The sequence below is a fragment of the Telmatherina bonti genome (assembly GCF_933228915.1).
Source record: "Telmatherina bonti genome assembly, chromosome: 7".
Taxonomy (NCBI): Eukaryota; Metazoa; Chordata; class Actinopteri; order Atheriniformes; family Telmatherinidae; genus Telmatherina; species Telmatherina bonti.
Window position 1 is genome coordinate 7,496,455 of NC_136625.1, and position 23,252 is coordinate 7,519,706.

Below are 23,252 nucleotides of genomic sequence, written 5' to 3' on the forward strand. Positions count from 1 at the left end.
AGATTTATCATGTTTAATTTTATAGGCTACAGATATTTGACCTCCTCTGCTAACTGTAGATCAACTGCATGGTAGTTTGACTATCACAGTAAATATTAATATTAGTAATAATTAGTGGTAATAAAATAAAACATTAGAAAGGACTGGTATTGACAATGATGTTCCTTTGATCTAGAAACAGCAACACAGTCAACTTTTTTTTTCTTTTTTTTTTTTACAAATATTCCAGATACTTTACTTTAAATGCAACAAACATTTAGCACATTTTAAATACAACAAAGTTTTGAAACATTTATTTAAGAAGTTAAAAATGAAAGGTACTCCAAAACCACATCCTAGATGGTCACAAATTAGCTGAAAATTGAGTAAAAGTATTTCAGTTCTCAGACGTTAGCATACATAACTTTGTCCTGAAAGCTGTTTGAGGTCTTTTTTTTTTTTTTTTTTTTTTTTGTTTTGTTTAATGTGGATAGATGTTAAACTATAGTAAAAACAGAAATGTTAATTTCCTTAAATTAAGATTTGAGTCAGCATGTAACTTTAGTTTTGCAGCTGTCTTATCCTGACGCAGCGCTCTCCGTTTGTGTCTCAGCTAGCAGCTAGCAGCTAAAAGCTTACAGCTAGCATTGTGCTTGTCAGCTTTGCACCTTCCCCAGGACCCCACAGCTAACCCACCAGCTCCTGTCTCTCTCTAACGCTTGTGGTTGGAACCGTTGCATGCTTCTGTGGCAGTGCATCCGTGTGTTTGGTGCATTTTGATTGGTTCAGTCTTTTTTTGTTTGTCTGAAAACTTGTTTCTCCATCTTCCCTTCACATCCTTTCCTCCCCTTTCTTTCTCTTCTTCGTCTTCTTTCGCTGTGCAGTACTCGCAGATGAGGGACGAGGTATTCAAATCCAACCTGGTGTGCGCCTTCATTGTGCTCATCTTCATCACAACCATCCAAAGCCTTTTTCCCTCTGCCAGGTAAGAGAACGGAGCCTGTTGACTAACCTGAATAGGACCAATAAATGAGTGGTCTTTCCACAGTTATACCTGAAACGACAACTTGAGGCATCCACATTACTGATGACATTACATTTCTAGTGGAGAAACTATCATCAGTCTTTACTAAAATTAGTTTTGAATACTGCACTGGATAAAGAAGCAGCCTAGCTTAATGTCTGTAAGCCATGAAACAACAGCAGTTTCATTAGCACAGCGGAAACTTTAAGGAATATTATGACAAATAGCCATCTTTAGTTTCAAGTTGTCTTAATTAACCAAACTACTTTGCATACATTTTAATCAACAATGGTTGCGTCAATTTCTTTATTTTCTAGTCATTGACAAAAGGACATAATTAGGTGTTAGCTGGGTTAGCAGCAAACAAGTAGATTTAGGTAAACTACAATGTAGCAACCATACTTTTATTTGGTCCTTTTTTTTTATTTTCAAATTTTATTTTGCAGATCTGACAGCTTAGATACAAATTAATTCAATACAATGTAGTTCATTGAACACAAGTGGCATTCCTCTTCTCCCCTACTAAAAGTACTGGAAAAACCTCTCATAGTCACATTAGAAACAGATGTGAAAACTTTATTGACCCATACTTCCCACTTCAAATACTATTTGGGCTAATAATCTGTGGCAACACAACAACAATCAATATGACTGAGAAGAAACGTGTTGACAGAGTGTTGCCTCATTTAAAAAAAAAAAAAAAAAAAAAAAAAAAAAAAAATATATATATATATATATATATATATATATATATATATATATATATATATATATATTTTTTTTTTTTTTTTCTTTTTTTTATTGTGTAATGAATTACATGGCACCAAGCAGTCTTGATTTTTTTAGGTGACCAGCTCCAGCTATACCTAATTTCTTCCAAATTCAAATAATGGACAAGACTTTAAATCAATGAAGACACTTAAGACCCATTTATGTTCTATTACGTACGTAAATGGGATCGTTTATTTGTATGTCATGCTTCCATACGTCTTGGTTGTTGAGTGGGTTCATCCACTAGTGGGCAAAGTTCACTTGAATGTTTTGACACCGGTTGGTAGCAGTATTGCACCGCTATAAAGTTGTTTACAACAAAAACACCAGAAAAATTAAAATTAAAATTAAGGGGCTTTTCTCAACATTTTCTTTGGATGCTGTTTGTTTGACCGTCTCTGCCTTATCCTTTTCCTGTTTTTGTTCTTCTTCTCTTGTTTGCTCCTTTCACTGGTTGCATGTCAGCTATACAACTCAACACTGACCATGGGATTTTCTGGTGGTATTTTCTGCATCAAGCTAAGCTAAGCCCCTTAAAAACAATCTAAATTATCCATGTAACCAGCGCAGGAGACAATGACACTGCGTATTCATCTGCACTGAGCATAAATGGGCCTTTAGGGAGAAGATGGTGATTTCCACTCTAACAGTAGTAACTCTTCTTCATGCTAATAAGAAAGGAAAGGCAACTTTGTTTTTTTTACTGTTCTCCTGCTTATTGAATATATTCCAAAGATAGCTTTGTCTGCACACAGTGCCAGTTCTGTGTTTAGTTGCACACAGCTGAAGCTAAAGGCATGACCAAAACATGTGTCATGTTTGCTGGTCATATATGACTTCTATTACATGCATCAGGAACATTGCAATACATTTTAGAAAGCTTTTAAAATATAACTAGTGAACAACCTTAATTTCAAAGAGGCTTAATCTCTAACATATGGCTTTATCTCTTATTGACATCATTGGTTGTCTATAGGCATGTTATGCATGTTATAACTAAAGTAGTAACCTGCTGCTGTTTCAATGGAGAAAAAAAACAAAAGAGTGAATCAATTCATTTTACTTTAACAGTGATCATAACGTCGTTGCAATACTCACCAAGTCATCTGTCCTCTAACAAAGATCTGCTTGATCTGATCAAGCTGATCAAGCTAAAAGGCCTGGAGCAAAGCAACCTTGGCAGAGAAACTGTTTACAGTAGCATTTCCAAACATGAGGTTTCTCCTCCCCTTAATGTGGTGCCAAAGATCACAGGGGTTGGATGACATTTTCTCTCTATAAAGGTCCTAGAAATTTGCTCAATCATGCTTTAAGGAGATGTTTGGTCTCATCTGATGCACATTATCAAAGAAATTATTGGACATCCGTATTTTCAGTTTTGAGGATGTGGAGCGCCTTGGCTTATTCCTCAATCTATTTTTCATTTTATATGTGTGTTGAAGTAACTGGGAGTGTCTCTGCTGATGATTTTATAGGGGACTTTAAAGATTAGCCACCCCAACTCAGCTATAGCAAACCATGCCAGTTAACCTAAATGTTTTTTTTTACTCATTAAACGGCTGATGGAAAGAAGCCAGAGTATCCAGACACAGGCACGGCGAACATGCAACTAGCTAAGATTTGTTTACAGTGGTACTAACTATGGCATAATTCCTCAAGCTATGTTATGAAGTGATATTTTCTATATTTTTGAGTCCAAAATGTTTGCACAAAACTTAAACATTGCAATAAAAAACTGTTCATGGAAATGCTAAACTTAAAAAAAACCCTCAAATATTAATGCAAAATAAAGTAATCCGAAGAATAAACTGATCTGAATTGAAACCATTGGAGCCTCAACTGATGAATCACTGTTGGCTAAAATAAAAAGCACAGAGCTTCAGCTTGGACAACTAGAGTTCTGCAAATTCTGCATCCATAGAAGACATTTCCACAAATAAAACCAAACAGTTAGCTAGCTAGCTACTTGCTGGTTCATTGCTAATGTATCCTAGTGGGTCTGTGAAGGGTTACAGGTCTTTATTCAGTTTATTAATCAATTTGATGATTAAGCAAATGTGTTTTAGACCAGCAATAGAAATCCCGTGCTATGGAAGCTGAAATAAATTATGTTTATATAAACATGCAATGACGGCTGATCTTGGCTTCCAGACTGAACAGAAAACAGAAAACAGTTTATGGTTCAGTAAAACACAGTTATCAGGCTTTTCAGCAACGACTAACATATACAACCTGTTTCCACTGAAAACTACACAGATTTGATCTAACATCAGCTCATAATCCAGGTATGTTCTGAGTACAGAAAATGTGCAGAAAGTAAAGTTTATTTTAATTATGTAAATGAATATTTAATGGTTCACTGTTGCAGCACAGATAGCCAAAGCTTCAATTACACAGACTGCTTGTCTGGCCAGCGTTTTAATAGGAACAGCGACAGCAGAGGACATTTCTGCTTTTAGAGCCTGGTGAAAAAGCGCTAGTGAGTGGGGATGGGTAATGCGGCTGACAGCAGCCATTTAATGACTGCCATTATGATTGTGCAACATTGGGATGTGTAATTAAAAAGGAGAAAACAACATCAGATTGTCAGCAGGAACAATTAGAGAAATATTATTAGATATGCACAGAAATCATCATGTTTATGATGTGACTAAGATTCCCGCAATGATCCCGATCCAAAGCATAGAGAGACACTCTGGGTTGGATGTGTCCCAGGTGCTGCGAGACATTATCTATCCTTTTTAGATGTTTCCCTGCTGCAACACACCTGACTTAGACTCATAGTTGGTTCTGCACAAGCATGTTAAAAACAGGAAACATAAAACAGGAAACTAGACACAACACTACAAAATAAAACAGGAAACTAGAACACAACACTACAAAATAAAACAGGAAACAAGACACAACACTAATAAAACAGGATTTAGACACAACACTACAAAATAAAACAGGAAACTAGAACACAACACTACAAAATAAAACAGGAAACAAGACACAACACTAATAAAACAGGATTTAGACACAACACTACAAAATAAAACAGGAAACTAGACAACACTACAAAATAAAACAGGAAACTAGACAACACTACAAAATAAAAGAAAACCAGACATGACAATACAAAAATAAACAGGAAACTAGACACAACACTACAAAATAAAACAGGAAACTAGACAACACTACAAAATAAAAAAGAAAACCAGACATGACAATACAAAAATAAACAGGAAACTAGACACAACACTACAAAATAAAACAGGAAACTACAACACAAGATGAAACACACCATGACAATTAATGGTAAATTGCAAATCATCAAACTGTAGTTGGACCATTGAACCCCGCCTACATTTAACCACACCTACCTTCAGTTAAACTGGTGGGGGGCATTGGGTGTGGTTTCTCAATGAACCTGATAAAAAACATGTATTTGGGTGGAGCTGGATGGGCCATGCCCACCTTCCTGCAGGTCGCTGTGTGAAGATATCCATTCCAGGGTGGGGTCGCTGGGTGGCTGCCAATCCCAGCACAAATCAGGAGAAAGGAAGGGTAACCTTGGACAGGTCTACAGTCTATCATTGGTGTCAACAGACTCTAAAGACCAACCAAAAATTACCTAAAACTTTTCCTTTCCTCCTAAACCTGTAGGACAGGGTTGTAGTGCAGCTGTTGTCTCACTGAAACACCTAAATGATGTGTTTGTTTTTGTTGTCTCATGTTTAGCAACACAGACATGATTGCATCCTAACAAAGAAATGGCTCACCCCTCGTCGGTGCTCAGATCATTCGACATCCCAGCATTGCCATATCCACCTCTCAGTTGCATTTTATTGACAGATTTTAAACTAAAATTTCAGATTTTTCTGTAGAAATGAAAGATTTTCTGTGTTTAGACTGAATGCAGTATGACAAATAAATCATAATGTTTAACTCATTCTCATTTAAGACATAAAAAAAGAAGCTTTTAACTTTCTCAATGTCTGCATTACATCAATTAAGTGGAATAATATGAAATAAAAATAGATTTAAGCAAGTGTAATCATTAGCTCTTTAGTGAAAACTCAATCCTGAACCTCATATTTGTTGTTGTGTACTTGCAGAATGGTAACCATGGTGATCCAGTTTTCAGTCCTGATCGTCCTGCATTCCTGCCTGGTCCTCGTCACAACGGCGGAGGACTACAAGTGTCTGCCTCTGGTGCTGAGGAAAGCCTGCTGCTGGATCAACGAGACCTACACAGCACGGAACGTCATCATCTTTGTCTCCATCCTCATCAACTTCCTGGCAGCGATGATCAACATTGTGAGCTCATTTCTCACTTTCCAGTTTTCATTCAGGATGGAAGATAAATGTTTCTGCGCTGACTGACTCTTGTTCCACATGTATGGAAGTAGAAAGCTATCTTTGTGAAAATTAAGACTGAATCAGGAATTCTTCCAACTTTTTAGAAGCCAAACTCTGAAGTCAAATGAAAACTGAGTAGTTGGACTCACTGAAAATACAGATATGGCCTCAATATGTCTGTAGGTTACTATCCAAGTTCAGGAGTAATTACCAACTTGTTTGTCCTCATTTTAAGTGATAACTTGGTTGTAAATAATCGCAGTTAGATTTTAGTTTCAAGTCCTTATTTATAATCAAATGTTTGCTCACAAGGCGTAAAAAAGGCAGAACATGTAGAAAGAACAATCCAGTTCATTAAGCAGGTTTAGTAAAGAGAGGTAGAGCCGACAGGTCCGTATGTGTTAGCTAACGCTAGCCAGCGTTAAAACCTCCAAGGCTCCAACACTAAAGCAGCTTCTGACAATTAAACATCCACTTGTAGAAAAACTGGTGCAACTTTCAGAAAATGAACTACAGATGCAGAAAACATGTTTTGTCCAACATTTCGAAAAAAGCTTGATCAAATCAATGAATAAGCATAAGTTTATTTGCATGTTTTGTATTAACATATTTACACCTGTTAACATATTTACTTTTATTCGCCATCTTTTTCTATTCATGCTTTTATTCCCTTTTTTCAGTAACAAAATCTAATATTTGGTATTTTTTGTTCTTGTAGAAGCCTGACTTTTTTCATGGATAATCAGCCTTTTTGGCGTCTTGAATAGATACCAGTTAACTTTATACTGAAATATATTTGGGCCCCAGCGTAAAAAAAAGTTAATGAGCCCTGACCTAGGGCTCATACCTGTCACGTTCTGGATTTTAAAATACGTTAAATTCTCTGGCAACCGGCCATAGGGTCATGGTGGGAGTAGGAGAGGTGTCATTCCCGATCGTCACAGTGCGGGTGGGGGGATACTGGAAAATAAAATACGGGACAACGTCGGGAAACAAGGAAAAATACAGTAGTTTCGTGGCCAAAACGAAGTACTTGACAGCTGTGCTAGGACTTCCATTGTTTGCTTCCTGATAACGACTTTCCTGATATAAAACAAAGAAAAACCAAGAGGTAACATCATAAATCATTCTGTTGTCCCAATAAACACATAAAACAAACTGTTGTTAACTCGAGATAATCATGTCTGAAATGTTTTCAAACCTCGTGATCCACAACGGAGCCCGTCAATGTGTTCAGTTTACATGTGAAAATAAAAATAAATACAATTAAAATCAAGCCACCTGAAGTATTTTTTTATTAAACATGGAAATATTTCTTGAAACAGTAAACTTTAATTAGACTTCATAATATATATTATGAAACTATTTATCCCCATATGCTTTAAAATGTTTGTAGTAGAAACAATGATTTGAAGAACTTTTTTGAATTCACTAATTAATTTAAAGAATAGTAATTATTGATAAAGATCAGACAGAATAAATATAATCACTGATGTGTTGGAATTTTAAATAAATGAATATTTCTTTAATGGGGCAGAAATAAGCAGCTACATCCAGAGTGGAGAATCAGAGATCAGCTGTTTCTAAATGATCCATAAAAACTGGTCTAGAAAAGGATTTAATGCATTTATTTTACTGACTGGATGAGATGGATGTTGCACACCGCTAATAATCAACCCTTGCGTGTCTCTTCCAGCTGTGGTGTGACTTCGATAAGTCCAACACCTTCAGGAACCAGACGTACAACGAGTCTGCTTCCATCCCGGACATCTGCTTCTACCCAGAGGTACCGGCTAAATGAGGTGTCAGAATTCTGCAGTCAGGTCCATCTGTTGTGTTTTTTCGCTTGTGCGACAGGAGCAAAGTGATGAATTAAACATCCTTGACAGCTGCTCCCACCCAGAGGGAGGTCTCGCCTCGGACAATGGTGACTGATGGAGCCCGCAGAACGTCACGCAGAAAATATCCATTATGTATTTTTGCTCACACAATATGCAGCTGATTGATGGAGTCAATAAGGGAGTCACATTTTTATCGCTGCGAGCTTGGGCTGAGTCATGTATTGTTGCGTGTATACACCAAAAACGTGTTTCAACCTGAGGCTTTGAGAAGTAAGAACTGTTTTTATATACAAAGCACAAGAGCCGTCTACTTTTTAGCTGCAGCAGAAACAAAAATGCACGAACCAATGTCAGGGACTAGTTAGAATTTTAGCCAATGTACACATAAAAGGTCACTTCACTAGCTTGGTTAATTACTGTTCAATGTGCGATAATGTCTCCTGTGCCTGGAGGAGCTGATGATTCGATTGTGATGTCATAAAAGTTATTTCAGTCCGGGCGCAGACTGGAAATGAAGAACGGGCAGCTTGTGTCATAAACTGCAGTGGTGTGTGGGGGATTCATGAAATGGGCTTCATTACTGGGGAAGAATGTTATTTTGGGACTCGTGCTATTCCAGTTCATCTAAAACAGTCTCACAGCAGAACATGAAAATGATTCCACACAGCATCAGAACAATTTGTACCCGAATGCAGAACCATCCAGGAAGAAGGCAAATGACGGTATAAAACATTTAATGGTGAGAAAAGAAAAAGCACTGCAACAGCAGGCAAAACACCCAGAAACAAACCAGACTGAAGAAAGGCAAAGCAAGAGGGCACTGGGGAAGTAATGGCATTCATCAAGCGGTGACTTCCAGCGGTTAAAAGTCAAGCATGTGCGGAAGTAAAATCAGCCTGAATCAGCTGAAAATAACCGACAGACAGACGGAAGCATTTTTGGCTAAATCGGTTTCATGACATGCTAACAGCAATGCTAATGTGGAGCCGAAACAATTAGTTGGCTTCCAAAAAACTTATCATCTGATAAAATCAGCCAATATGTCCAGCTGTTTACAGTTTATATTGTTATTGAATAATTCTAACAATGACGGCTTTAACACTGAAGTTGGTGGTCCTGTCATAGCTAGTTAACAAAGGTCTACACGGGTCGGCACCAGCCGTTGTCTGGGCTGTTGGTCAGATGCAACGTGTTTACCAAGTTGCAACCTCCACAAGCTGCCCGTAAATGTGCCTGACTAAAATAAAATCGCTGATTTTATGAGGGAATTTGCAACACTCCAGTTGGTAAAAGTGAAGCCTATGCGGAAGTGTCAAATACTGCAGTTCCCCCTTTGTCCACTAGGCACCCCATAACATAGGCAAATCCCCATAGACTCCCATGTTAAAGAGGCCAACTTCACAACAGAAATAAACATGTTTACAGCAGAAATAAACATGTTTACAGTCTGGTACAAAAATACTACTTTAGGTTTAATGCATCAGGTTTATCTTCTTGACAACTGTGGGAGGAGGCTGATTTGATTTGGCATAAAAAAACGTGCTGGTTTTTGCCATTTTGACAATTTCTGATCAAAGATGTGATGCTGGAGAAATCAAATCTAGTCTTTGTTAAACAAACCCACCAATAGAGCACTGATCGGAACTGAATAAATCTGATTAAAGTCTAGTGACTTGTTGGGAAAACTGTATTAACTTAGTATTTTAAGAGAAAAGTGTGTGTAAGTGTGTTAAAGATGGAGATGTTTTGGAGCCTAGTGGCCACGAGAGGTATTGCACTTGGAGGCATTGGTTTTACATGTTCATTGATTTTAATCAACCAGTTTAAGCACTTTATGCCATTAATAACATATTCTGATGTTTTTTGCAGTACTTTGTGTTCACGGGGGTCCTGGCGATGGTGACCTGTGCCGTGTTCCTGCGGCTGAACTCTGTGCTGAAGCTGGCCGTGCTGCTGCTGATGGTTGCCATCTACTCGCTGCTGACAGAGGCTTTCTATGCCTCGCTGTTTGTTCGCTACGACACCGTCCACAACAACACCGCGTGAGTGATTTGTGGTGTTGGCCAATCAGCAGGCAGAGAAAGACAGAACTGCTTGTGGTAAATCTAAACAAGGATGCAGAGAGACAGAATATGTCTTATGTGGGATAAGAATATGTGGGTTTTATGTGACGTCACTGTGTTTCAACAGCGCCATATTTAGGACTGTCCTGAGACTGGACTAAGCTTGCCCGAATGCCGAGAATAACCCCCTTTAGGTTACATCCAGCACCAGATAATCAGGACATTATATTATTTCAATATTTTGACATAAATTATAATAAAACCTGTTCAGTACCCTGTTTTGGCTAAACTCTGGTTTTATACCCGTCTGTCCTGTGTTATTGTTTCCCATACTTATGATACGGGAAGAGAGTAAACCTTAAATATTTCTGACTACAGCCCTCTCAATTCATGGCGACTGCTGGAGAATTTTACTTATTTTTTAATTGAAAACTTACCAGGTATGATTTTAATAAAATAATTAAAAACAAATAAATAAACACCCCTTCTGCTACTTTTTTCTTTTGTTTTGCAAAGAAATACACTTGTAAATAAACATTTAGTGAAAATAGACAGCAAATGTAACTTCTCTCACAGTTTTAATCGCTTATAAAGCTGGTAAAGTATCAATCAATCAATGTGCTTTACATAAAAGCAAAAAGGGAAAAAAAAACAGCTAACAGTAGCAAAACCAAACTGTACAACTTTTCCCTTTGGGACATTGCAGCATAGTTTGGCTTCAGACACTAGCATGTGCATATAAACACACAAGCTGTTTTAACCTCGCACCGTGACTGATTCAGTAAAGAACGTAGGAGGACATTATCGGAGGAAGAAAGAAAAGAAAGAGACTTTTACTGGCTGGGGGGAGCTCAGAGTACAAGTAGGAGGCAAACTTTTGTCCTGAGGTTATGATTGTTCCTGGTTTCCTGTTTTATTTTGTAGGTTGTTCCTGTTTTGCCTTTGTCTGTGTTCAGAAGTTTACCTGTGTTCATTCAGTTGACTCATTCACCTGTGCCTCGTTGTGTTCTGTGTATTTATTCCCCTCAGTTTCTGTCTTGAGTTGCTGGATCATTGTGTTCGTTCTCTGTTCATATTAAATCCGTCTTAAACCTGCATCCCAGTTTTCACATCTCTGCGTTTGGGTCCACACCTTCACCGCCACCATGACACATTTTGCTGGGAAAATTGGGAAAAGTGCTTCTTTAGTCGTGAAAGCTGTCCCATGAAAAAGAAGCCCCCCCCCCACGAACTATTTAAAAAAAAAAAAATCCTTGACATGTGAATGTTGTTATTTGGATTCTAAAATTGTGATTTTCAGTGAAAAATGAATAGTTTGCAGGTATGCACAACAGCTGTGTACCTTTTGGACAGAAGCTTTATTCATTCATTCATTCATTCATTATCTGTCTAAGGGTCACGGGGGAGTTGGAGTCTATTCCAGCAATCTCTGGTTGAGTTCAGGTAAACCCTGGACAGGTCAGCAGCCCATCGGAGGGCCAACACAAAAAGACAATCATAAACACTCATACTAACTCCTGTGGACAGTTTAGATGAAGCAGTTAACCCAGTGTTTCTCAGTTCCGGTCCTCAGGCCCTCCTGCTCTGCATGCTTTAGAGGCAACCCTACCTGAACACACCTGAATGAAATAAAGGGCTCGTTAACAGGCTGCAAAGAACTTGACGAGGAAGTTCAATAATCTGACTCAGGTGGTTTGGAGGAGGATCGTGTCTAAGACTGGCAGGATGGGGGGGCCTGAGGACTGGATTTGAGTTAACCTAGTATGCATGTCTTTGGATGGTGGGAAGAAGCTGGAGTATCCGGACAGAACCCACACAAACACATGGTGAACATACAAAGCTTTTATTCACCACGTAGAGAAAATCCTGCACTCCACAGGAAACTCTGCCATGTTCCCTCCTTCATCTGGTTGCATTTGTTTGTAAATGTTTCAACCCACGGTGGGCAAAATCAAATGAAGCGATGCGTAAAACAAAGAGGAATTAGTCTCTCCTCATTTCTCACCTTCCCCTTCTGAAACACACCGAGGAGCTTTGCTGCCAACATACCTTCTGCAAATGTGAGAAAACTCATCTGGAGGTTCTCTGCGGCACCGCAGTGACATTCTCTGACAATGTTTGATGCCACCCTGATAAAATAAGCATGGAAGAGCTGTCAGGGGAGGACAGCCGCATGGAGCGCAGGCTTCCACACAGGTTAACGCCGCAGGGAGCTGGTGCGAGCCAGATTCATTTCCCGACGCTCCTCTGAGAAATTAGATAAAAGGTCAGCTTGAAAAGACCTCAGTTGGAGAGGGACCACAACCTTGTTTCATGTTCAACGAAGGCTTCAAATTCATTCTCATCTCGTAGTTTGTTTTCCCAGTTAGAGGAAATTCCGCTTGGTGACAGAAATCCTTTGGTTTTGGAAAGAAAAACTACATTTGATAAAAACTAAAAGGGTTCTGGTTGCATTCCTGTTTCATTCTCAGGTCATTTGGTTTCATTTCTCATGTTCTAAAACTTTTAAATCTGACACATAAAAAGTTCCATAAAGCTCATAAAGTTATTGCTTTGTAGTCAGACAGAAAGCCTGTAGGCTGGCAGAGTTTAGGAGAAATAATTTAATTAGATATATTTTATAACATTTATTTATTAACCTTTATTTTAACTTTTTAGTCACTGACGTTTCCGTTTATTAAACAAATATTGAGTTTACAGTCATAAACATAGAACAATAAAAACAAATATAATGTATGAAACAAAATCAGATGATTTTACATGGATAGAATATAATTAGGAATTAAAAGTTTAAAATCGATAACATGGCAGTATAAATACTATAAATTATTAAGTAAAACTTAACTAAAAGTCAGACATTAAAACATTTAAAATCGATAAAAGGTGAGATGATCTTTAGTAATGTTATCTATAAAACATGTTTAAACAGTTACAGACAACTTAACAAAAGGAACATAGAATCAAGACCAATATGCAGAGATGGATTAAAGTGTAAACACACGTTGTCCAAAGGATGACGGGTAAAACACACACACAGGTTGTTAGAAAGAAAACTGGAGTAGACCCAGAACTTTGCAACCAGTCCATCCGTGGAGCTGCTGCTTGCTTGACACCATGTTTTCCAGGAAGCAGATCTTTCCTTGTTTCCAGAGGAGCTCATGTATGAACATTACTCTGCCTGTTTTTCTTACAGTTAAAAGGTTTCTTAGCTTTGCAGAAAGATGTTTGTTGTGGTTGCATTTCTTTCTCCAAGATAACAATTATCCTGTCATCTCAGAATAACAACAGCTGTGTTTCATTTCACCTAGAACTGTGCAAAACCTAAAAACAACAATAAAAAAAGTCATTTTAAATTTTAGAAATCTCTCAAATATCTAAAAAATATTCTTACACTCTCATGAGGTTGTTTTTTTCAGACGTGTTGATATGAAAGTATATCGCCAAAGTGTAATGCTAACACTTATTTTCACCTTTGGCGTGTCAACAGGAGTCACATGACCAGTTCGTTTCCAGCAAAGATGCTTCTGGAAAACTTCATCTTCTGATGAGGACAGCAGCAGTAGTAGCAACCAAAATATCTGCTAAATGTTTCGCATCTTCTGCCTCCTCAAAGTGGAGGGTTGCAGAATGATTGTACAAGAATTCCGACACTAAACAGCATTCAGTGGAAACGAAATGAATTTTTTTAGAAACATGTTTTGTGAAAAACAGCAATGGAAACACGGCTAATGACAGTTTTATCTTCATAACAAGATATTCTATCTCATTATAATGAGAAAAGTCAAGGTGAAGCATTATTCCAATGCTGCGGTGGAGTTTTTTACTTAGACTGACACTAATGTGTGACCTGCTCAGGAAACTCCGGGCTTTCTGGGTCAGCAGACATTTTAACTGGTGGACCAATCACTGACTGAGCTTCTGCTCGAATGATGTCTGCTGCGGTGTGGTGGGGGTGCAGACCCAAATGCAGGATGCAGAACCAAGACGTCTTTAATAAAAAAAACTGAAGGCAAACTGACACATTGAAGCAAACACAGAAGACTAAGGATAAACAAATGACGATGAATGAATGAACCAGCAAAAAGAACGAGAGGATCTTGGCTGCAGACTGGAGAGTGAGGCAGGGCTGGATGTCCAACTCCACCCCCTCATCCTAACCCTAACACCTATTGCCCGTCTAACCACGCCCGTTTGACGTCCAGCCCCGCTCCATTCTCCAGGCTGCAGCCGAGGTTATTGAAAAGAACTGAAACTAATGGCTATAAATACAGACAGAAACCAAACAGGACCCAGGTGGAATGACTTAACTGGGTTCACGCGAATCAAAACAGGAAACAGGACAAAAGGGGACTAAAGAGGAAAAACTACAAAATAAAACAGGAATCTGGAGCAGAACCGACACAAAAAGTCTAAAGACAAGTTCTGTCGCATTAAACCCAAAACAAAACTCACCCGTGTAACCAATCATCTCATCCCAAACATCTCTGTCTGAGCTCCACTAGAGGACCCTCCCACCTGCTTCACACCTCCTTTCAGTCTAAATCACCCTAACATGCATTTATGTGGACTGTGGGAGGAAGCTGCGAGCTGCATATGAGAGGGGAACATGAAAACTCCACACAGGTTCTCACCAGAAACCCTCTGGCTGTGAATAAAAACATACTGTGTGTACAATAATAAATAATTGATTTAACGGAGTGTGTGTATGGTCTACTGGGAGCACTGCTGGTTTCCAGTCCAACTGCTGCAGAAGTACCCCAAGTTCATTCACACTTGGGGTGCAGCAGCTGTCCCCGAGGGAGCTCTGCTGTTGTTCAGAATAGGATGATGGGAGCTTTCCGTATCTTCTCTCCCACCACCTCAACTGGTGCCATTATAGAGCTGGAGGAACTCCCCAGTACAGAAACCGATTAGATTTTACTTTTGATGGCGTCTGACTATGAGGTTCTGCAATTCATTCATTTTCTGAACCATTCATTCTTAATCCAATTCAGGGTCGCAGGGAAGCTGGAGCCTATTCCAGCTGGCTTTGGGCGACAGGCAGGGTACACAGCTCGCTAGCGTACCTCTGGGTACACAGGTGGACAGTTCGCCAGTCCATCGCAGGGTGACCGCTCACACGCCCACTCACTCTGGAACCCAAAAACTTCACACAGAAAGGTCAAAGGACCAAACCCCTCCCCAGCCAAGGATTGAACCAGTGACCTTCTTGCTGTGAGGCCACAGTGCGAACCACTGGGCCACCGTGCAGCCCTGTCCTGCAATTCAATCCGGCTTTATTTGTATAGCATCACTTCACAACAATGTTGTCACAGGACCCTTTACATCATTTATATCCTATAATAGAAACCAATTGATTGCATCAAGTCATGACTTGGATCCAATCCCCCATGCTGAGCTGCACGCGGCGACAGTGGGAAGGAAAAAACTCCCCTTTAACAGGAAGAAAACGTCCAGCAATTACTCACAGAATTACACACAGCTCTGCGATCGACTCCGACTCCACCAATGCCGATGCTAAATTAGCCGTCGTTATGGGAGCGAAGTGGAAAAATCTGCTGAAATTCTGTAGTGTCGCTTTAAAAACTAGACGCAGAAGCTAAACGACACCATGTCTGCAGAAACAATTCACTTGTCTGCATGACGAAGATGCGAGTCACGCTCTCTTATCAGATTGCTTTTTGTCGTTCCAACAGAAACTTCCTGGGAACCAAAGAGACGTCTTTACTCCTGATGGCCATGTTCCTCCTCGCTGTGTTCTACCACGGTCAGCAGGTAAGAAAGGACATTCATTCCCACCTACTGAGCAGAATCAGCGTGTGAGCCGATTCAGGAGGCATTTCCATTGTTTGGCTTGGAAGGCTTGTTGCCTAACAGGTCGTCCACACATGTTCATGTGTGTTTCTGGCCTAATTAGCGTCTCCACCTTACAAAGAAGGGATTTCTGAAAGAGCTTTCTTTTTGCCAGCTGGTGATGGACCTGACACGTCTGAGGCGGCTTTAGTACCTCCAAATCCAGTTTTAATGACAGAAACAAAGTACAGTGAACAAAAGGAATCAAGCATCCTTCTTGTTGCTATGCGGCGGTCTAATTAATGTGAAGCAGCAGCCTGACGTGAAAACTAACAGGAGAAGAATATAAACAGGCAGCTGCAGCTCTGATGGCTTTTCAGCATCATGAAGTCTGATTTCTACGGAAAGCCGGTTTAGCCAAAAACGTGCATTAAAACAGCTTTAAAATGCACGTTCACTTACTAGAAAAACGTCTGAATTCAAAGTAAATTGCATCCATTGGCTGAGAGCTATACGTCAAGCCATTTTGTTGAAAATCATGGGGCTCCAGGCTGCATCACCATCAGTTGTTGGTCATGCCACCAGTAGGTTTAATTACAAATATAATTATTAAGTGGGTTGCACTTTATCTATAGTTTTTATAATTAAATAGAGATTCAAATAACAGCAAATAAAAAAATAATTAATTCTTAAAGATTAATCTAATCTATCTAGACTTTACTAGACTTTTTTTTTGGTGTTTCTTTGACTTCTGCTGCCTGTTTTACTGTTTTTTCACGTTTCTTTCGTCTTTGAAGTTGTGCATGAGACCAAGCGGTGGTGTGTGTAGCTCATCGTAGACCACTGTGCTCACAGCGTTGTAGGTTACTGCGTGTGTTGCTGGAAAATGCTTCATGTTTGTGCTGCTGTTAGCTTTTCCAACTCTTCCCATCATGAAACCCATCAAGATTACTTCAGGATTGTGTATCGATTAGTATATCTGTCATTTCCATCTACTTTCATTTCCTTTGGCTTCTTTTCCAACAAGCAACAGGAGCCTGGAAGATGCTTTCATTGCTGTAAGCTAAGGAGTGCAGGCTGCATGATTTTATGTCATATCCACAGTGCAGCTCATTGATGTGTCCAAACTGCCTTCAGTCTTCCACCCGTAGCTACAATTTGTCTCAGATATCTGGATGAATGTTAGTTTTATGATCCTAACCGAGTCTGATTGAGTTGTGTCACTTTTTTCTGTAATTCTGACTATACAGTTGGCCGTAACTTCACCCCACAGCAACAAGTTTGTTTCTTTTCTAAGTTTCTGGGCTGCAGCTTTACTGTTATGTAACTAAACTGGACTCAGAGGAAAGTCTCATCCAGCAACTCATTTAAGTTAAATGAGAAAAAATAGCTTAATCATGGCAGGAATTAATGGATTTATCCGACCATTAAATTAAAAAGTAAAAAATGAATCTAACATTTAATAAGTTTTTACATTACCTCATTAATGATTTAATCACACCCCCCCCCCCACACACACACACACTCACCGCTGTGCTTGGTGAAGATTGAGTAACACATCAATACGTTCGCCAGTCATTTAAACAGTTAAAGTTTACACAGCAGTACGCAGCTGCGTGTTGTGTAAAGTCATTTGGTGTATGGATTTTTCTGTCGGTGCACATGCTCCCCTTGTGTCTGCGGCAATCCCAGCTCATCCAGCCATGCATACGTTCATCCACATGAATCCCTGCAAAACATTCCTCAGCAAGCAGACCACCTGAACAACAATTTTCAGCTCATGAACATGCAGAAAGAAAAACAAGACTTGTTTCCTGAGTTGTTCCAGAGATCTATGAGCTGCTCAAAGGGCCCCAAAATAAGAACTTAGTGTCAGTTTATGCTCTATAGAAAAGACGGAACGTTTCATCAGTTTTCTGCATCATTAAATGTGTAATTCGGTCTGTTTTCGGGTCTCTTGTGAATCAGACTGAACAAACTGAGTAGTAGTACCACAGGAAACCAGGGGGGGGGGGGCAGTGTGGAGAAGCTGATGTGCGACTTGCAGAAGCTTCTAAGAAGAAGAAGAAGAAGCCATTATGATGTATTTTTATGACGCCACAGTCCACTGCTGTCTGCTGGGCTGCCTCCTCTTCATGTGAAGAGAACAAACATGATCTCTGTCATCGTCTGAAGCTGAACTCAAGGCTGAACGCTGAACTCTGCACTGCCCTCTGGTGGATCTGTTGGCTGACAGCTATGTTTCCCATCATGATTGTATTCAGAAATTTACAAGAAGAAAAAACTGTCAAACAATAAAACATAAAGGAGACGTACAACTGAAAATAACTGCAAGATTGAACGGTGGTGTGCTGGAAGTAACAGGCCATTGTATGTCGACAGCGTCCGTTCATGTCATTAAACTTCACGCTTCGCATGACACAAGAATAAAACTTGTTATCCTGAGCTGATGTTTGCATTAATCCCTCTGTACCACCCAGTAATGTGACAATAATCACATATTTATAAGTCCACACTGAAACTGCTGCATCGCATCAGCTTGAACCGAGTCACATAACCATGCAGATACTCTCATACGTTACGACGTCAGCTTACATCCCAGACAACGACAAACTCTTGCACATGCATGACTTTCAGTACCTCAGAGTCTGTGGTCAGAGCTGCTTTTAGTGTGGCTACATCAGAATCACAATTTGCCAAGTATGAATACATGAAAGGAGTTTTCCTGCTGGCAGAGGTTGTCGCTCTGCAGCCAACGGCCTCTAAGCCTCATCCAGCTCTTCCGCCTTCTGCACGGACTCTAGAGCAGGGATCCCCAACCCTGGTCCTCAAGGACCGGTGTCCTGTGGGTTTTTTCAAGTGTTCCTGTTCCTGTTCACACCTGATTCATGCTCAGACAAGCTCTGCACATGTCTGCTAAATACACATTGACTTGAATCAGGTGTGGTGCAGCAGGGACACATGGAAAACCTGCAGGACACTGGTCCTTCAGGACCAGGATTGGTGACTCCTGCTCTGAAGGAAGATTCTGTTATGCTACACGGACAGATAAATCTACCTTCAATGACAACTTTATCAGTGCCAAGAAGTTAGCAAACAACAAAAATGTAGCATTGAAAGTCATTTCCAGAACAAACACACAGCATTTCCTAAGAAAGTTCCAAGCTAGCTCAGATTTTCAGTGGAGAGATGAGCAGAGATCTGCTACTGCCACCTCCAACAACATGAGAGACCTGGAAGACGATAAGCACAGAAGTAGTCCTTTAACATTTAAAGAATCTATTTCAGGAAATTAAACAGAAGTGTCTCCCTTCAAAGTGCAAAAAGAAAATGGCAACAAGCATCGCAACTTCACAACCGGATTCAGCTCCAGCTGACTTTATAAAACAGATGGAGCATTTACTATCTACACAACTATTTACAGAAATAAAGTACAAATAAAGATAATTCTATTGTACCCATCTAGCATGTGCACGTGGGGCCTGTCAGGGGTGAATTTGGGCTTCATATTAGTGTCCAAAGTGGGTTGATCCACGGTTTCCATGGTAGCTTCAACAGTGTTTGCCCATATGGGTTGGTTCTGACTGGGTTCTAGCTGGGGGCCAACTTGCAGCTCTTTTTGCTACCCCATATGGACTCCCCATACCTCACTTAGCCCACCTGCATCCCTTAAGGGTTTCATACAGCCCATGTGGGCTTTATATATGGAGCTGATGTAACTGAAACCACATTGGACCTGCAAAATGTTCCCAGTTCAAGCCCACTCAGTACCCACACAGTTTACCACACAAGTTTACCCTTACGGGTCCCTCGTGGACCCCCCGGCTGGGTTCGCTACAGTTCAGTAGAGGAAAACATGAAGGCGATGAGGTATTAATATCTGTACAATAAGAACAGTACCTGTTGGTCCAGGAAGACTGGAACCGTCCAGAACAACTCATCTCCTTGTTTTGTTTTTTTTTATTTCTGTGGTTTCAGTCCCACCCCAGTTTTGGGCTCTGGCTGGGCCTTTACATGTGCCAACACATGATTCACAGTTGCTGGAATTCAGCAACGTTACGCATATCTTCCCCAGTATAAATAATACAGAGAGATGATTCATTTTCCTGAAGCAGAATAAGCTGTAAAGAAAAATCTGTGTAAAAACAAGCTGTGACAGAAGTGTGAGAGTAGAAAATAGTCCTTCAAAGTCAGAACGATTTAGAGCCTTCGACTCCCAGCAGCAGCATCACGTCGGTAATGGCAGAGAAATAACATCCTGTCTGGTGTTATTGCTGCATAATGTGCAACTGAAGTGATTCTCCTGCAAATACAAAGCAAAATGGAAACAAACCAATTGGTTTAAACGTCTGATGCATTATACAAGCTGTTTTTATAAAGATGCAGTCAGTCTGCAGCCTGAAGGAAACTGGTATCACCCCGCTACTTTCATTCTCTCGCTATGGCAACCTTTGATCATGCAGTTCAGCTGCTCAGCGTCGGTCAGAGATGGAGGGGACGCCGACGTAATTGGAGGTCTTTTGTAGCCTCATGAAAGTAGAAAGCAGTTGCATTTGAAGTTATCCAGTGGGAAACAGCATTGATTTTCTCTGGGACAATTTGACCACTTGTTTGGCAGAGCGGAGACAATGACAGCTCGCAGCATGAGCCCTGTAACCCTCGCAGCTCTAAAGGCTGTTTGTGTGCAGGAAGAGCGCATATAGAAGAGGCTGTTTACTCTCAGCACGGAGGTCCAGTGTGCAAAACGTGACCCAGCTTTTGTTTTCTGTGTTTTGTCAGTGGTTAGATGATACTGCTTTTCTTCCTGTTTAATATTCAAGATGAGGAAACAGTTTTCCGCCTTCTTCACCATCATGCCATGCATGTTCTACTCATCTATGTTGCAAAATCTGCCGCTATGTGGGGCTGATCCATGACCTTTCAACTCTCTATGTTGAGAAATCCTTGAACATGACTGTGAAACACAAAACTCTGATTTCATTATTAAAATGAGCAGAAAAGACATAAATCAGTTTTCATACTTTCTGACCCGTGGATGTCTGATTTTCATCACATCAGTGCGACATTGCTGTGATCTGAATCCAATCACTCTAATATCTTATTATTGGATGAGACTGTCCTCTTTACGAAAAACCCCACTGGTCATTTGTTCATGCTGGCAACAACCACCAACATGTCCAATGAATATGTGACCTCCATGCTTGTTTAGAACATCTGCACCGGAGAGCAAAGCAATAGTAAAAATCGTCATGGTGACATCACATGAAAAATTAACCTCAGTTCAGACCTGATGGTCTTCATTCCCTCCTATGTTGGTTTGATTTCTAATGCCGTTGCCTAATCAGGATGTGAAAACATGGTGTTGCATGGTGGAATCATGTCACCAAGGCAACCAGTAAAATGGCATCCATTGAAGTGAGAAAAGCCTCGTAAAAAGAATGTATTTTCACCCTAATTTTCTGAAGTAATATTGCCTCAAAGCAAGTGCAGAGGGATAAAACAGTTTTAGTAGAGGCTGCAAACTTATCCCAGTCATGAAAACAACCGTTCCACAGTTCAGGGTTGAAACTGCATCTCTTGGCTGAAATGCACCACCTACATCTTTCCTGTGTCAGGGGACTCGTTGCTGGTTAGAGGAAACAATACGCAAAGACCCAAACCTTCAGTCATAATGACTGAGGCCAATAACTGCATTTTTTTATGACATACCCATGTATTAGTGGTTTGATCATTGTTTTAATTGAAAATACAAACAAGAATAATTTAAAGAAGATTAATGTTTCATGAAATCTGTTGAGTTGCATCGGGATCATTTGCTGTCGGGATCATTCTTCCAGAAAAAAAGAGAGAAATTCTGGTAACTTTATGAATTTACTTGGCTGGTGATCAAAAAAAGTTTATTTTAAGGCAATGAAAATATATAAGGATACAGAAAAACAGCCATTTCGATTTGAAATCTTGTCCTTGGGAAGTAAATTAGTAAGAAAATCTGAGTTAACAACCAACTTTATCAGACAGATAACTAGAACGCGTAACGCAGCTACTGATGACATTTCTGCACATCGTTGACATCATCAAGACACAATTTCCAGGTTTAGGTATCACAATAAATGCCTGATTAGGAGGCATTGTTGGGTTGGTAGAAGGCATGAAACCACCCAGCTTTCAGCTAGAAACATCTGGTTCTAGGCCTCTACTTTCCATTCAGGTTGTATTGATTAATCTGCACAGTAAGATTTTATTGCTTTAATATATAAACGTTACTGTACATTAACATTATGGAAGTTGTGAGGGAAGACATGAAGGTAGTTGGAGTGAGAGAAGAGGATGTAGAGGATACTGTGGCGACACCGAAAGGGAAAAGCCAAAATGAAAGAAAGATGATGAAGAAGAGGTCTACATGAACAGTATGTTGTAGTTTTACCAATTTTTAGACAATTATTTTGTGTGTAAAAGGTGAGTTTGAGATCAGGACTCAGTGGTGACACAATTATTTTTATCCAGCCTCTTCTGCATGTAAAGTCTTCTCAGGAAGAAGGAAACGACGACGCTAAGCTCAGACATGTTATTTTCCACCGCTTCTATTGTCCGTGATGAGCTTTGACTGTTGCTCGCTGTGGCAAACATGCACGCCACCAATAGAAGCGAAGCATCTATCCAGGCACAGAAGGCAAAATAGAGGAAAAGTTTGACACAGCTTTGCACTGATCCTTAGTTGTCCCCACGTGGCTGCTATCTGAGAGCATAACATAGTTCTGCTGCATGTCCCGGCGCAGACTGGCACATTTAGGACAGACTTCCTCTTTCAGGGAGCACGGCTGTCAGCTCAGACGCCTTTTGTTGGGCTGGGATGGATAAATATAACATGCAAACCCAGAGTTCTCCACCTTCCAACTACTGCATGGCAATCTTGTGATTTAAAAACCTCCAATTAGTCTAAACAGACTGCTCGTCCATTTCACTGCAGAGTCCTGCTCGTCCGCCTCCAAGCCGTCTTTCAGATGAAATCCCCTCAGTGAGTTCGGGGGCACCCCTGAGGGTCCCACTCAGCTGACCATTCATATAAAACTGTGAAGGCAGAACCCCTGAAGGCATCATTAGCATGTGAAGCAGGACGGAGTTGGCAGAAGGTCTTCTCTGGACTTCTATCGGAGATGAATCCCAGCCACCTTGCAGAGAGAATTCATCTCAGATGCTCACGTCTCTGATCTTTTTCACAAAGTCTAACCAAAGTTCATGGCACACCTACCTACTGCTAATAAAAAGGCTCAGCTCATATTATTTCTGTCCCACGGATGTAAAGGACAGCGTCCTTCTCAGCAGAAGCTTCACGCTGTCCACCCTCAACCCGTTGACCCGTCTTTCCTGTCCCCTGCAACTCAAAGCACTCGGGGCAGATGGTTGTCCTTCCTGAGACTGTTTCTGCTTTTTGTCAAG

At 40.2% G+C, this 23,252-nt stretch overlaps 1 protein-coding gene across 1 annotated transcript in view; it reads left to right on the plus strand.

Annotated features, from left to right (window-relative positions):
* adcy8 (adenylate cyclase 8 (brain)) overlaps nucleotides 1-23,252 on the plus strand; it is a gene marked incomplete at both ends in the record, with an annotated part of 149,897 nt that overhangs the window by 102,717 nt on the left and 23,928 nt on the right. Inside the window, 5 exons of the mRNA XM_079244347.1 lie at nucleotides 864-964; nucleotides 5,875-6,076; nucleotides 7,815-7,904; nucleotides 9,829-10,001; nucleotides 15,719-15,797. Coding sequence (XP_079100473.1) covers nucleotides 864-964; nucleotides 5,875-6,076; nucleotides 7,815-7,904; nucleotides 9,829-10,001; nucleotides 15,719-15,797 — 645 coding nt within the window. The remainder of the gene's footprint in view (nucleotides 1-863; nucleotides 965-5,874; nucleotides 6,077-7,814; nucleotides 7,905-9,828; nucleotides 10,002-15,718; nucleotides 15,798-23,252) is intronic.